Source organism: Hibiscus syriacus, unplaced genomic scaffold (genome assembly GCF_006381635.1).
Source record: "Hibiscus syriacus cultivar Baekdansim isolate YM2019G1 unplaced genomic scaffold, ASM638163v2 tig00117056_pilon, whole genome shotgun sequence".
Classification (NCBI taxonomy): Eukaryota; Viridiplantae; Streptophyta; class Magnoliopsida; order Malvales; family Malvaceae; genus Hibiscus; species Hibiscus syriacus.
The window spans coordinates 1,245,783-1,262,149 of record NW_024063539.1 but is presented as its reverse complement, the minus strand read 5'-3'; the positions used below and the strand labels follow the sequence as shown (position 1 = coordinate 1,262,149).

Below are 16,367 nucleotides of genomic sequence, written 5' to 3'. Positions count from 1 at the left end.
GGGAAAACGAGTTCAGCACAAGTTATTCGACTCAGTGAGTCACGCTGCCCGACTTTTTTATTATCTCCAAAAAGGACCCATTAGTTGACAAAGTGGGTCCATGTGTGACACGGATAAAAATGTTGAGGAACCGTGCTTCTTTACAAACGGCCAATTAAAATTCGCCACGTAAGAAAGAAGTATTAAGGATTTCGTTTGCTGACTTGGGTGGGTTTTTCTCGGGAGAAAAGAGTTGGCCAATTAAAACATTGTAATTAGTAAATCCAAAATATATTTAGATTTAACAAAAAACTCATGTTACCCGTTTCTTCTGCTAATATTAGTTCAATGTTTGATAGAACTAACGGGAATTTTCATCGATTTCTCGTTTTAATTTTAGTTATTGTCTTGATTTGTTTTATTCTTTTATTTTCTTGGTTAATTTCTTGTTTATAATGGTAGATTCGAATATTGTTAGTGATTATGAACCGAACTTTTAAATTAAGAATATTTTTTTCATGCTAAGTTTTCAAATGAAAATAAATGTTGAGATATATACATACAAATTGGTCATTGTGATATTGTATCTCCATCTAAATCAAAATTTGTAGAGGAATGGGTACCTAGACATATTGTTCAATAAATTTGTGAAAACCCGTAGGTAAAAATATTGGTAGAATATGGTTTTTATGGAAGGGTATTGAAAATGTAGAATAATTGATGTCATGGATCAAGTGATGGTTTGTTGAGTGAAAAATAGAGAAATTTTATCTTTCAATGGTTTATGGAAAAAAAATCTTAATCATGAGAAGAAGAATTTATGAGAAGAGCTTAAGCATGTGCAGAACAATATACGTGATAATTCTTAGATAATGTGAAGGAATTTTAATGTTATATCCGGTTCTAGTGAAAGATTTGATTTTGATAGTTGTCGAGCTTTGATATGCCTATATGTAATAGTACATACATACATACAAGATTTGATCAAGACTTAATCGGAAAACTTATAATTTATAGAAGATAACACTTCTCTTCTCTACCTCCAATCTATTACGATAAATTCCACCGTAGTCATATTAGCTACTTCTTTAGCCCTTTTCACAATTTGATTACAAAACAAACAAGTGAACCAAGATACAATGGTCCCTTATAGGCAAGAACTTGTTGTACCTAGATGAACAACAAAAAACAACTATGAATAAACTACGACAGAACCTATATGTAATAGTACATACATACACACACACTGTTGCACCAGTTAAAGTTGATCTATATATTGCAATGATCATAACTAAAGAACCATGACGAAATTTCTGCAAGTATCGATGATAATTTGCAATCCTCACTGTTAAAGAATGGTTCAAATTCTTCTCGCCATCGCTGATCAATGGCATCATGGACCTCGCTTGCATCATATTTGGGAATATCAAACTTGTTATAAGAAGATGGTATTGCATCTTTAGGCAGACGCGATTCTGCAAGCAGCTATGAATAAACTATGTCACAGAAACTATAAGTAATAGTACATACACACACGCTGTTGCTCCAGTTAAAGTTGATCTATATATTGCAAAGATCATAACCAAAGAACCATGATGAATTTCCTGCAAGTTTCGATGATAATTCGCCATCCTCACCGTTATAGAATGGTTCAAATTCTTCTCACCAACGCTGATCACTGGCATCGTGGATCTCACTTGCATCATATTTGGGAATATCAAACTTGTCATAAGGTGGTATTGCATCTTTAGGCAGAATCGATTCTGCAAGCAGCTCGTTAAGAGTGCTAATCTCACATTCACACTTCCGTTTTAATTTATCAATATTTTTCTGAGTCTTTTCAGTTTCTTGTTCTGCTTCCATTGCTCGTTTCTGCAATTATTTTAAAACAGAAGCAAATGAGAACAGTCTAAATAGTTTCAAATATCATGGAAGATCTCATTCATATACACACACACACTCACGAAGTGTACTACAAAAGGAATTTCTATGAGAATGAAAAACTATAGGATATTGAAGAAGTTTACTAGTATAACACTCTTAACTGCATTATGTTATTTTATTTAATATTCACCAATTTCAAAGTACATGCATTTCACCTGGAAAGTTTCAGATATTGCCCCATCAACATCTTACTTAAAAAATCTGTAAATACTCTTCCATCACATTAGCAATATGACAGTCTGAGTAGATACTTTAACATCTAAAATTCAAATAACAAAAAACTACCTTAGCTACCGATTTTGGCCCTAAGTTCAAAACGATAAACTTAATTAATATGTAACAACAACAATAATAATCAAGCAGTGAAGTTAAACTGTACAAAAACATAACTACTATAGCTACCAATTTTGGCTTTAAGTTCAAAACTGAAAACTTAATATGTAACACCAATCATAATATCAAGCAATGAAGTTAAAGTACACGAAAACATATCAACAAGTTCACTTACTTGAGCTGCAGCTACAGCTTCCTCTGCTTCTTTTAGCCATACAAGCAATTCACCTGCAGCCTGGACTGCTTCAGCAGTATCCCTCAATTGATCCTGGAGTCCTTTATTTTCATCACTAAAATATCTTTTCTCCTTTTCCCTTTGTGCTTTCAATGCGGAAATTTCAGCAGCAAGGGCATTTATGAATTTGGATTCAGCACCCCTGACCCCTGCCCTAGCAGCTGCCTTTTTAACATCATCAATTCCCTCTCGTATCTGTCCATGCCTTGCAAGCAATTGCATATGTCTTTCCTCAAGATTTGCATACTGTTCAAGCATTCTTGCATGCCCTTCCATAGTCATCTGCATTGCTTCCTTTAATTCTTCGGCACATTTCTTCTCCATATCTAGTTCCTGCTTCCTTTTCTCAGCCAACAGCCTGGCAGCATCAAGTTCAGCCCTTAATTCTTCTGCAAGAGATATCCATTTGCTTTCTGCCTCAGTCCACCGAATTCTCTCTTGTTCAAACTTCTCTTCAGCACTCTCCTCACTTGTCTCTGGTATTGCACTAAGAGGTGGAATCGCATTAAGATCACATGAATATTTCAACTGCAGTAGAGAATTTTGTCTTCTAGCTAATGTGGAAGAAGAGTCTATATAATACTGTAACTGGTTTCTTAAATCCTGAATTTCTTCTAACAATACTTCCCTCTCACCCAATTCACGAAAATTTCGAAATTGCTCCAACTCATCCTGAACTCTTTTTAACTCGATCTTCGTTCTTAAAACCTCAGGGTGGTTCTCATATTTATCCTTCAAAAGCTGGAGGCAATAGGTAAGTTATAAATGCATAAAAATGTTTTTAACAAAAAAAAAAACTTAAAAGACTAAGCATATACCTTGTCTCATGTATAAGGGAAGGTAGTTCTTCTTCCAAGAATTCCTCAGTAGGTAAAACACCATCCATAGGGCTCTCGAGGCGAAGAATTTTATCTTCCCTTGTCTGTCCTATAATGGCATTGCATTCTCTCTCATGTTTGTACTGTTGCACCTGTAAATAGTAACCCAATAAATATAACTTCACAATGATGATGGCCACAGTTAGCTGCTGGTACAATTACTAAGTAACCTACCAAACGGTTTAACTGCATTATCTCGGAATCTTGCTTGGAACAAAACTCTTCAAGAGCCATTTCTCTTCTGATAGATCCAGCCAAAACCTTCTCCACTGCCTGAGAAATAGAAAAATAAAACTATGTCAATTATGTTGAAGATATCAATCTGCAATGCTATGGCTTAAACTTATTACCTTTGGAACTTGCTTCTTGGTTTTCTCAGAAGCTTCTGACTCATTGAATAATACTAACCGCAAGTTTGAGCTTTCATCAATATCTTCGCTCTCCGGGTTTTTTCTCTGCTTACAATTAGTACAAAGATATTCTTCTCCTTGAATCTCATAATCTTGAGGGGAAGTTTGAATTCCAGCATCAGCTTTAAATGCTGCAAGGGTTGGCTTAGAACCAGCAGGTTTTAGCGAAAAATGATATGATGATCTCCTCAAAGCTGAACTCTGACCAATAACCTCAAGACCACGATGGAGGCTAACTGCCAAATGTTCTGTTGGTGTGAAAGATACATGCGTAGCCTCTGGGCCATCATCCTTAGGATCTTTTGGGGAAGAAGTGAGCACTGATGATGTCCTCAGACTCTTCCTACTCTGGTTAACTTTTGGTGAGACACTAGACGTTGGGTATTTAAGAATCCCAGAGGAATCCCCGTCAGTTGTTTCAATAGTTAGATGGCCCGGGTTCTCTTTGACACTATCGTCAGCAGTAATAATGTTTGGGGTGTTTGTAGCAGGTTCAACACAATCAACAATCATGCTTTCGGAGGTTTTAGGCTCATCAGATATTTCTTCTTCAATGTGCTGATCCTCAACATCTTGTGCTTTGCCACATTCAGATGCATTAATTTCTGGATCAGCAACACATCCAATCTCGGACGTGCCCATTCCTGAATTTGGTTCAAGTATCTCTAGTTTGGTCACTTCATTTGATTGGTTATATATGTCTGCAAATTGCAAACCTACTTGAGCACAAAGGTCCTCATCATCTTCCTCATCAATTTCCATCTCCTCATTATCATCTTCATCAACATGAGGTAATGCCTTTGGATGATTGAGGCTAAATTTTAACAAATTAAAGCTTCTGCGGGCATTCCACCCAGTTGAGTAACCTGCATTTGGATCAGTTTGGTTGTTGCTGTTAGCTTTCATCCGATGGAGTTCATCCTGCATGGTTCCATCTACATTCGTTAGAGATTCATGCATTTTATAGCATAGCTGATTGGGAGGAGGGGGTGATTATGAGAACATACCTTCAGCTGTCGAATTACTTCACGCAGAAAGTTTACATCATCCTACATGACTTCATTAACAACCGCCTTGTTCTTGATTGCCTTTGCACGCTGAGCAAACCGTAATGTGCTGAATGTTTCACTCTTACAGCTGGCATTACATTACTCGCTTAAACTTCCCTTCCAAAAAAGAAATAAGGAGGGGAGTTTAAACCAAATAGGACAGTTTTATTCTTACCTTTGTGCTGGAGAAATTGCACAGACCATTGCTAATTTTGCATTGCCACCAAGGGATTCCTGCAATAAAAATGTCAACTTGGAGTCTCTGTAGGGGATATGTATTTGCTTTCCGGTTTTGGAAACTTCAGCAAGAATGTTTATCAAGTTCCTGAACTCCAAATATTGAGTAAAATTAGCAAAAGTGCTAATGTACTACACAAATAAGAACAACTTCGTATATTTGGTCAACATTTGGTGATCAACAATGTTCAGTACCATAATTTGCCAAGTATTTGAAATCTAAAAGATTTGAATTGTTGATGCATCAAACTATGTCGAAGTTGGAAGATCTACTCTTTTGTACAAATAATTATAACAACTAGAAGTTGAACCCAGAGTATAGAGTTAAGGATGACAAGAAAGAAAAGATAAAAGAGCATACCCAAGTTGTGAGAGTGAACGATTAATATTGCCTGCCTCCTTTAAGCGCTCTCCTGCTGCACCAGTTAACTTTTGTTGCTCTGAGCCAGCTAGATCAACGAAATTTATTCGGCTTATTTTAAAGCTACTTACACCATCGGCTACACTCTATAAGGATGACAAGAAATAAAAGATAAAAGAGCATACCCAAGCTGTGAGAGTGAACGATTAATATTGCATGCCTCCTTTAAGCGCTCTCCTGTTGCACCATTTAACTTTTGTCGCTCTAAGCCAACTAGATCAATGAAATTTATTCGGCTTGTTTTAAAGCTACTTACACCATTGGCTACACTCTATAAGAATAAAGAGTACTTTTGAATCTCTCAAATACATATGATTGAGACGGAAAATTAAAGAAGGTAATATTTTCCACTTATTTTGCATATCATTAGATCCTTGTAAGTTTACTACTTACACACAATAGAACATAAATAATGGCATGGTATTTAAAAAAAATCCTCTTTGCAGAGCTGAAAAATTAGTGATTTGATGCCATCAGTTTGTAGATGGAAAAGATGTATATTGTCTCAAACCTAACATTAGAAACACAAAACGAAGCACTTTAAATTTAAAGCATTATTACCTTGCATCGAGATTCAACAACACAAGTAAAAATACTATGTGAACGAGAACTTTCATCATTGATAGTAGTTGCAACTGTCCTATTTGATAATCCCTACATCATTTATAGAGCGGCTTGTAAGTGTAATACCTTTTATCTAGAGGAATAAATGGATCAAGCTATGATAGGAATATGAAATCATACATAAAAGTGTTGCATTTCTCTCAAGAAAAAGAAAAACATTAGCATTCTAAACATAAAAATGAAATATCTTCTTCATGAGAGTCTTTAAGTAATCAACAACAAAAGTGTCGGCCCAAAAAATGAAAGAAAGAAAAGAAAAAAAACCTTTAGCAGTAGCTTAGTCACGTCCTTCATCGATTTCACATATTCTTCTGTCAAATTCTCAACATAGACGCCAAATTTTACATCTTTTCTTATCTATATGAAAATGATAAAACAGTATAAGAAAACACCAATTTTTTGGTCCAGTAAGAAAATGGCAACTGAAAAGTTAAATAATAATCCATCCTACCTGCAAGTTTCTTTGATTTGGATCCAATAAATCTGTTAATTGCTCATTATATATCTGTAAAAGGAAATTGGAAATCAAGTGATAAGGAACAAGAATAATACAACACTAAGCAGTCCAATACTCCAATTATGTCAAAACTAAGAATCACAAAAAGTCAGTTAGCTCTACCTCAAGAAAAGAACATCGACATTGATATTTGAGTTGTTTATCAACATGCTTAATTTGCTCCTGTAGAATACAAAGGGGTCAAAACACTTTGAAAATGACTCATTCTTATTTAAAAAAAAAACAGCAAATTCATTGATGAACATAAATTCAAAATTATTACCTCATTTATACGATCAAATAATCGCTGAAACACGTGAGGAGTAAAGCCCTGTTGATCACTTGATGATTTTTCTTCAAACAAAGCGTTGGTTGGACCCCAAATTGTATAAGTCTTTCCACTTCTAGTCTAATGAAACCATTTTATTCAGACTCAAAAATTGAGGGGAAAAAGTTATAAATTAAAATCAATACAAAAGTTTCACGCACGAAATTAAAGAAAATGAAGAAGTACCTGCCCATAAGAAAACACGGAGCTGTTAAACCCAAAAAGACATTTTTCAACAAGAGGCGCTCCTACGAGCTGAAAGATATCATGATGCAGTAAAAATAAAAACAAAAAATTAGGAATTTTTTAGAAATAATTAAACACATACGAATTAAGGAAATGAGCTTATTATTAGTGCATAAGTTATACCTGCGCAGGCGACTGAGTCAAAAGTGAAGGTCTGTCCGTTGATGCTCAAAGAATCACCAGTAATTTTCTCAACAATCGTTTCTGCTTCTTCCTCTTCTTTAATGGGAGTTCGCATCCGTACAATCACCTTTAAACAATAAAAAATATTAAGATTTAAGATTTTTAAATGTTGTAAACCTAATAATTAAATTATTTAAAATTTTGAAAAAGTGAATACCGTGACACCGAAATCGGAAGCTCCCGAGACATGGTTTTCGGGGAGGGTTTCGGTGAGAACTTTGTGTTTGATAGGGTTGGAAGGCGGAGGACGAGGTGTCAAGGGGCACTTGACCTTAGCGGTTGCGGCGGGGGAGTTGGTAGTTGGGATCTGGGGGCGGAGCATTCTATTTGGATGATTTTGGGTGTTTTCGTTTGTATTTGGGAGGGGTAGGGTTTGGGGAAGAAGGATTCTTCATCTGATCTCTGAAGATCGTGTTTCTTGGTAACATGAAATGCTTCATTTATACTATTCTCTTTCTCCTTTTTTTTCTCTTTTCCCTTCATTTTTTTTATTGAAAATGGAGGTGTTTTTCCCTATATATCACATTTTCCATTTATTTTCCCTGTCAGTCACCCTTCAGTATGTTTTTTTCGATCTAACACCCTTTGTAGTAAGGCGCCCCTACAGCGCGCTTTACGCTGATTTGGCGCCACGTGGGGTAAGGTGTGCCCTTGGAGCGTGCCTTATGCTGATGTGGGTACACGTGTGTAAAGAGCGGCCCTTGGGGCACGCCTTATTTCACGTATGGCAATAGCGCGGGTCAGGGGCCGCGCCTTACCTTTAATTCAATTATATATAGCGCGAGGCAGGGTTCGTGCCTTAGCTTTAACTGATATAATTATATAAGGCGCGATGCAGGTACCGCGTCTTGTATATTTATAGCTAATTTTCTCGACTATAAATACCCTTCTCCCCCGGTAAACTCCTCACATCTCCTCACATCTCCCCCTCCCAACTTATAAATTAATACAACAATTCCGTCAACGAGTCAATAATTCCAGCAATCTTCTCATATTTGATTCAGAAGTTCGTGCGATTTTTCGTTATAAGGTAATTTTGTTATAAATTTTTTTATTATACTTATTGTTTATTATGATTATTTGAAAAAATATTATACGTTTATATGTAAAAATTCTATTATGTTATATTTTCGTTAATATATTATTTATTTAATCAGGTTTGTTTCAGTTGTTTTTTGCATATATAATATTGTCGTACTTTTAAACTCAAAGAATGACGCGACTTTCAGCTATTGTTTATTATGATGGTGAAATTCGAGAAGATGAAACCGGCGTTGTTTTCGTATCAAATGAGCGTGTTAAAATATCATTCAAGAGAAACATAACTCTTGAGGAGCTGATAACGAAGATTTCTAGGAATGTTCATGTTGGAAGTAATAGAAGAATGTCGTCGTTGCAGTACAGATTTCCAACATCATTGTTGTATTAACTTATACAGCGTTCAAAGTTTCGAATAATGATGATGTTGAAGTGATGGTTGACTCTCAAAGTAATTATTCAGACGCCGATATTGAGATGTATGCAAATTTTGTTCAAGTGCGTGCTGCTTGGGGTCAGTCATTAAGCTCCCACTATGGGATGGTTGAACAAGTTGATCAAGTTGACAGCCTGACGAAAGTAATGTGTAATGATTTTAATGTCATAGTCAAATTCATCTAGATAAGACAAAAGATGTGGGCACTGTAGACACCCATAACACATATGTGATGAGGCTGCACCCGTCAAATATCCAGTATATGAACCCCAAGTAGGATCTGCAAACATAGACCCATAATATCCTCTAGGAGGGGTCATAAAACTCTGTGGCGGTGGCGGCATAAAACCAGGTGACGGTGGCGGCATCGGGTAAAGGAACAGCGATGGCGACATTACATATGGCTACGGAAGGTAAGTCACTGTAGACGGTGACTGCTGTGAAGGTCCTACTGGTGTAGCTGAGGATGAACCGGAAGCACTTGCTCTCCGTCTACGAGTCAGGGGACGATGGAGTTGTGTCGGTGAACGTCTCTGTCGACGTCGTTGAAAAGTCCGCCCTCGTGCATCCTCGGAAAGCAGAAACAGTTCCCGTTACTGTTGAACCACTCGTAATAACCGTCAGCAACCGTCAGCAACCGTCAGCAACTATCAAGAGGTCAGTAAAAATGGGCTCTCTAAGGGAAGGTGCCGATGTCGATCCTCCCACAGCACGACCCACTTGTGATGCCTCACCAGCCAATTTGTATCGGTCTTGCCGCGTCTATCTGTACTATGTAACTCGTCCATATTACGAGGTACTTTCGGAATTGGTTGAAAACAACCAAATTATCAGAGCACGCGATCAGTGGAGTGCCACTAGACGATCGCATAACAAATCAAAGGGACCATCGCCATCCAAACATCTAATGGGCCCCAAAACTCAGGTTGGATCAACATCCTCACATCATCATTAGAATATGACACCTATTCAAACTAAAACAAATATATATAATTTTTATCAAAATAATAATCTAATTATACAACTATAATCTAAAATCGATTTTTAAACATTAAAAGGCATACCTGTGTGCCAACCTTCTGATCGATTAGCACGCTCATTTTTTCTAAATCATCAGTTGTGCTATTCAACTCGTCCATATTGCAAGGTGCTTTCGGAATTGGTTGAAAACAACCAAATTGTCGAAGCACACGATCAGTGGAGTGCCACTCGACGATCGCATAACATATCAAAGGGACCATCGCCATCCAAACATCTAATGGGCCCCTCAACTCAAGTGGGATCACCATCCTCACATCATCATTAGAATATGACACTCATTCAAACTAAAACAAATATATATAGTTTTTATCAAAATAATAATCTAATTATACAACTATAATCTAAAATTGATTTTTAAACATTAAAAGGCATACATGTGTGCCAGCCTTCTGATCAATTAGCACCCTCATTTTTTCTAAATCATCAGGTAGCTCATGATGATTTTTCCTATCAGTAGACCACCTATTCAAGGAAAGAAATTATTATACACTGTATAAAATGATTAATATACGAAATTAGCTTTATAATTACCTCAATAGTAGTGGAAATACGAATGAGTTCTTGACAACAGGACATAAAAAGGGCAATCGATATCACGGCCAATACTGCAGCAGCAGGAGACATCCGTCGATAGCATTTTTTTCTGTAGTCAATCGCGCGACACATCTCCCTATATAGGAAAGCCAAAACTGTAACATCCTCCATATCGGGTTAGTGATCAAATTGTGAAATTTTAAAAATTTAGTTACCAAAGTAGATAAATGGAATAGTTGAAAGATTTAATGGGAATGTTTTATATAGGATGGATAAGTAAAGAATGGAAATTAAGAGGGCAAATGAGTCTTTTAGTAAGAGAAATAATTAAATATTACTTAAGGTTATTTAATAAACCACATGGAAGTTAGAAGAGAAGGCAAAAGTTTCCAGATTTCTCTTCTTCTTCTTCTTCTTCTTCTTTCTTCTTCCCCGTGAGACCAAGCTAAAGGTGAGTTTTCTTGTTAATCAAATTCTTGATGAATTTAAGGTTGCTTATTGATCATTGGATGATAACTAAGCTTAAGGAAAGCTTAGATTATCTTAAAACAATAAGATGAGGAGTATATGAAGGATTAAAGAAGGGAAGTAGAAAAGTGAAATCTTGTAATAGAGTTCATAATAAGAATTATAAGTGGGATTTGACTTGTCATCAAACTAATTAAGAAGCATGAAGTGTTAGAATTAAAATTTGAACATGTTAGAATTTGAGTGAGATTCTTAGATTCCATATAGAAGATTGGATTTCTAAGTTTTAGAAGTATGGAATGAATAATAATTAGTTTAAATAAGAGTATGCAAGTTAGGGATATAAAAGGAGGTGAAATATAAAGTGTAGAGAAGATTATAAAGAGATTTTCGTGCTTAAAATGACATTTTTGGGCTATGTGCATCGATGCACATTCAATGTGCACCGATGCATCAAGGATAAATCCTAGAAATTGTTTAAATACAAACATCGAATGTCATCGATGCATCGATGCATAAGGAGTGCATCGATGCACCCCCTTAAATATAAACATCGAATAGGATTTATGCATCGATGCATGGTGTGGTGAATCGATGCATATCTTCATTAAAAGATGAAAATAGATTTTCTTTTAGCCCAAAAAATGATAGTTAGAATTCATTCATTAGTATACTGATTAGCATCAATGAATTACTCTGTAGATACCGAGCCTAAACAAGTTCCAGAACAATTGCCTCGTAAGATCGATCGAGGAAAAAACAAGGAAATATAGGTGAGTGCATATGCATAGCATGAATATGTATTTTATTCAGTTCTAGACTTGTGATAAGTCTAGATTCAATATTTTGATACATGATCGCATTTCATATTATGATACATGATATGAATTCATATTATATACATTAAGTGACATGAATATGCAGGAAATGTTATATAAGTTATGTGATAAGGTGATGGAACATGATATGTTTATGTGATAAAGATATAGAAATTATATGTCTATACAATATAAATTATGGAAATGGTGGAAGCCCATGTTATGTAGATGAGAACTATAGGTATAGTTGGCAGGCCAAGAGTAGAAGGTCTACGCGGTCCTTCGGGACATATATGTATTCTGTGGAACATGTGTGAGGTCTTTTAAGACACATACTTGATCATTGGCATATGTATATGATTCTTAAGGAATTATCTATGTGGTCCTTAGGGACAATCTTATATGGCACTACGGTGCAATTCTACGTGGCACTTCGGTGCGTTTATACGAGCTGTGGTGACAGCATAGTGCACAACCTCACAACACTCACATACCTTAGGTTCTCAGTATGGTATCATGGGCCAATAATCTTATTAATATGAATTCAGGAATGTCAATATATTATGCTGACAGGTAAAGAACATGGTGATATAAACTGCATGGTTAAGCATTTGATTTTCATCTCATTCCATTTAATTATGGCATTTCCATTACATTTCTTTGTTATCATTATTATTATATTGCCTCACTAAGTCGATGACTTAGCGTGTGAGTGTTTCACACGTAGGATCCGAAATAGTAGACGATCAAGGTTAAGCAGTTGGACAACATTACTCCTGCAACTACCAGATCAGAGGGAACTTGAGCAGTAGGTCCTTTTGTTATGTAAATGAATGTTGACATGTAATCAAAGTGTCAAGTGGTGTATGCTCTGATTATTTTGATAAACTTGTATTAACATATGTATATTATTGTATTTTAATAATATAAGTTCAAATGTTTTATCGGTTTTTTTAGTATTGTTTTGTTTAGTTAATGTGACATCCTGGACTCGTATCCGGGTCGGGTATGAGTTAAGGGTGTTACAAAAACTGTCGAGCCCCAACTGAGTGGTCCGGCCAGATGAAAGTCGCCAAGATGTCACAACCACATAAAGTGAACTTGGTTACGCGATTTGTCTGGCATCAACAACCCTCCTATCAGCTGCAGTATGAATGCTCGTGCATACATTTTAACTTCATCATCAGAGGTGTACTTGTTCAACTCCCGAAAATTGGCATCTAATCAATTTAACGGTATCCGACCATCGTTAAAACTTTTCAGGACACGTCCTAGATAGTCCCAGCACAAAGCAATCCATGAACTGTGCGTCATCCCCGATATCACATCTCCGTACGGAAGATTGAATATGTGGGTCTCCGGCCTCCATCGCTCCACTAAGGCAGCAATAAGGTCTGGTTCTATCTTACAGTGACCCTCATATCTACCTATGTGACCGAATCCAGCCTCTACTAAATACGGCATGACACGGCCAGGTATCACTAACTTAAGATTCCTAATAAAAGGATCTAATATACGGTATCTCTCCTAAAATAAAAATAATTCCAAAAATTAATTTTTAAACTAATAATCATGTATTAAATAAATAAATAAATTATTACTAATAATTTAAAATAAATTAAAACGTTAAAATGTTACCGTATCAGCAAAATGCCGAGATATATGATTTGCATCCAAGCGAAGCAGACCGCCTTCCATTTTATATCTGCAAAAAAATTAATTAAATACAATGTTAAATAATTTAAATACTTAAATAAATTAAATACAAAATATTAAATATAATAAAATATATCTTAAACAGAGAATATAATATTTGAGAGAGATTGAGAGAAGTTGAGAGGATTTGGTGCGATGAAAGTGATTGAAGATTGAGGTATTTATAGGGAGGGAGGGGTGTGAACGGTCGGGATAGGTATGTAATTAAACCTAAGGCGCGCCGCAGGATGCGCACCTTTCTGATGCGTGTCAGATTTGTAGGGTGTGAATGGTCAGATTTGCAGTTATTGGCAATCACCCAGAGGTCTCCAACTTGGTTCGCTTGTTTTGCTGAAAGTGGTTCGGGTTTTGGAACCCCGGTTAAGGACCTTGGCGCGACGGTTGGGAACCCATTCGCTTCGAGCGTAGCCATGCATTGGCCCCAGTTGTTGATGAAATTTGAGAGTGAAAATGCATCTCCCAGGAGATGAGCCCAACTTATCCCTAGGGAAATTCCTCCACATTTGAACCAAGTGACCTGTTTAAAAATTGCAAATATAATTAAACTATATTTGATTATATTTTAACTCATTGAGTGGTCGGATTATTATTCTCTCTAGAAGGTTTATGTTTTAATAGTTGTATATATATATTATATTAATGACTAAAAAAATTCTGATCATGTACTAATTTTATAATTATCCCACATTATTAATTATAAATATATATATATATATATATATTAATTAATTCTTTATCATTCTACCTATAACAAGACACTCCCTAAAAATTTAGCGGACTTTTATATTGTAAAAAAAAACTGACACTAAAAAATAATCCAACATGAGAATGAAGTAACAGCAACATAAAAGCGAGTATATAAAATTTATAAAAATTTAAATTACTAGTTATTTTTAAAAAAAGTATATATATGTAGATATATATGATGTTATGTAAAAATACATAAAAATAAGTAGAATATACGAATGACCAGCCACCATGCATCATGATATAATACTTTTCAAGCCTAAAATTAGAAATAGATTTATTGAAGGAGAGAAGATCATAGTACCTGGAAGTAAACTAAAGGAGAAAACGTTAATTCAGGGCCGATGGCTCGATGATAAACAAGCGAATTCCACCTTGAATCGTCCTCCATTTCAAGCCATTCATCCATAGTTTTATCGCAAACACCTTCCACGAACCTTATGCCGCAATCGTTGCACTTTATGTACGGTCGACCCGACGGCTCCGATCTCCTGATCCTCCCACAGGTCATGAAGTAATCGTTGCACCAGTAAAACATGGCTTCTTTTATGCTCTTCACGTTCAGCCCTTCCGCCGCATGGCTGGTGAACAAGTACACGGCTTTGAGGTGGTGGAGTTTCATGGCTAAGTCAAGGCCGGTCAGGTCATGAACCACGTCCGAACCGGTGACTCGACCTGGTCCGACCGACGACAGCTTGATGTTGTAGACAAGATATTGGTGGGGAACCATGGTTTGTGTTTGAAAACCGGGAGATGGGACTTAAAAAATTGTTATAACGTTTGGAAATTTGATTTTGGAAATGGGTTATTTTGGGGTGCTTATAAATTGGTTCTTGAATCAGAATATAAATCTATTCCCCTCTGTGCCCTCATCCCTGCCTCCTACTCACTTTTTGGACACGCATTTACTTTAATAAATTGCTTTAAACCTTATTTGGTTTAATATTAGAAGTTTGATATTTTTCCTTCTTTTGTTTATCTATATTTTGAAATTTATTTAAATTTTCATTTTATAAATAATAAAGGGCAATAATAATAAATAAAAGATAAAAAATAAAATTAATTGATAATAACATTTTAAATATAATGTCTTTTATGTACGTTAATTTTCTTTTATTTGATGACACTTACAATATTTAATACAATATTACGTTAATTTTTTTCTTTTATTTATTATTATTATCCTTTATTAATTATACAATTAAAATTTAAATAAATTTCAAAATATAGATTATAACTTAATATAAGAAAAATAAGGAAAATCATCAAACTTTTAATATATTAAACCAAACAAGATTTAAAGCAATTTGGATAGGGGTAAAAATAAGGGCAGATTTATATTCCTTAAATCAAGGCCGATGGGGTGAGTTACACGTAAACATTAAAGTGGGTCATTTTCATTGATAGTTGGATGAAAATATTGGCCATTTCGACGTCGCATTAAATCTTCATCGGTTTGATGTAACAGGGATCAAAGTTGGAACCAGACGGTTAAGGTAGAGCTGTAAACGAGTCCAGTTTAAAATTATTAAATATTACTAGTATTAAAAACTTGTGAGTTTAAAATTGTTAAATTTGGCTCAAATATAAAATAAAAAATTGAAGTTTGGCTCAAGTCGAAATCTCATAAGCTTAAAAATTTTAATCTAAGTTCGACTCGAGTTTAAGAAAAACTCAAGCTCGAAACATTCTCAGGCCTTACTCGATTGAAACTAAAATTAAGCTCGGTTTAAGCTCAAACTCAAATTCGAACTTAAATATTAGGTTAATAAAAGTTTTATATTACATTTTAAAAATATATAAATATTAATAATATTAATAATTTAATTTAAAATTAATATATTATTAATTTAATTTAAGTACTCGAATTCGAATACGATGGCCGGTTTTAAGGAGGGGCTTTGGTTCTTGGTCGAAATAGATTAAAAGGGGGGCTTAGGTTTTTTGTTTGGCTTCGATTAGGGGTCGGTTCGACTGGTTTGGCGGCGATCGTCGGAGGGTTTGTCATTTGTGAAGCTCACGGTCGAGCTTCAAAGGAGAGGGAGAGAGCTGTTTTTGCTATAAAAAAAAAATAAGGATGAGGAACTTTTTGTGGCTAGATTTAGATTTTAGCCAAACATGGCAAAAATTATGTATATATAGCTTAGTTTTTGGGTAAACCACCCCTAAGTCCCTCTTGATTAGCCATTTTTTCACTTTCTAGTCA

The 16,367-nt window shown here is 35.4% G+C and overlaps 1 protein-coding gene and 1 pseudogene across 1 annotated transcript; both read right to left on the bottom strand.

The window, feature by feature from the left end:
* Positions 1 to 989: 989 nt before the first annotated feature.
* Positions 990 to 7,834, bottom strand: LOC120198011 (annotated as a pseudogene).
* Positions 7,835 to 12,957: 5,123 nt separating this feature from the next.
* LOC120198116 (protein ECERIFERUM 26-like) lies at positions 12,958 to 14,891 on the bottom strand. Its single transcript, XM_039199496.1, has 3 exons — positions 14,466 to 14,891; positions 13,650 to 13,931; positions 12,958 to 12,969 (listed from the first exon to the last, which is right to left on the bottom strand). Exons 1-3 carry the CDS (start codon positions 14,889 to 14,891, stop codon positions 12,958 to 12,960), a joined length of 720 nt encoding a protein of 239 aa, XP_039055427.1.
* Between the last annotated feature and the right edge of the window lie 1,476 nt (positions 14,892 to 16,367).

Excerpts from the sequence above, each read along its gene's own strand:
- LOC120198116 (XM_039199496.1), bottom strand. The coding sequence starts at position 14,891 with ATGGTTCCCCACCAATATCTTGTCTACAACATCAAGCTGTCGTCGGTC. Across the intron at positions 13,932-14,465 it reads CTCCTTTAGTTTACTTCCAG|GTCACTTGGTTCAAATGTGG; the intron begins GTACTATGATCT and ends ATTTTTAAACAG.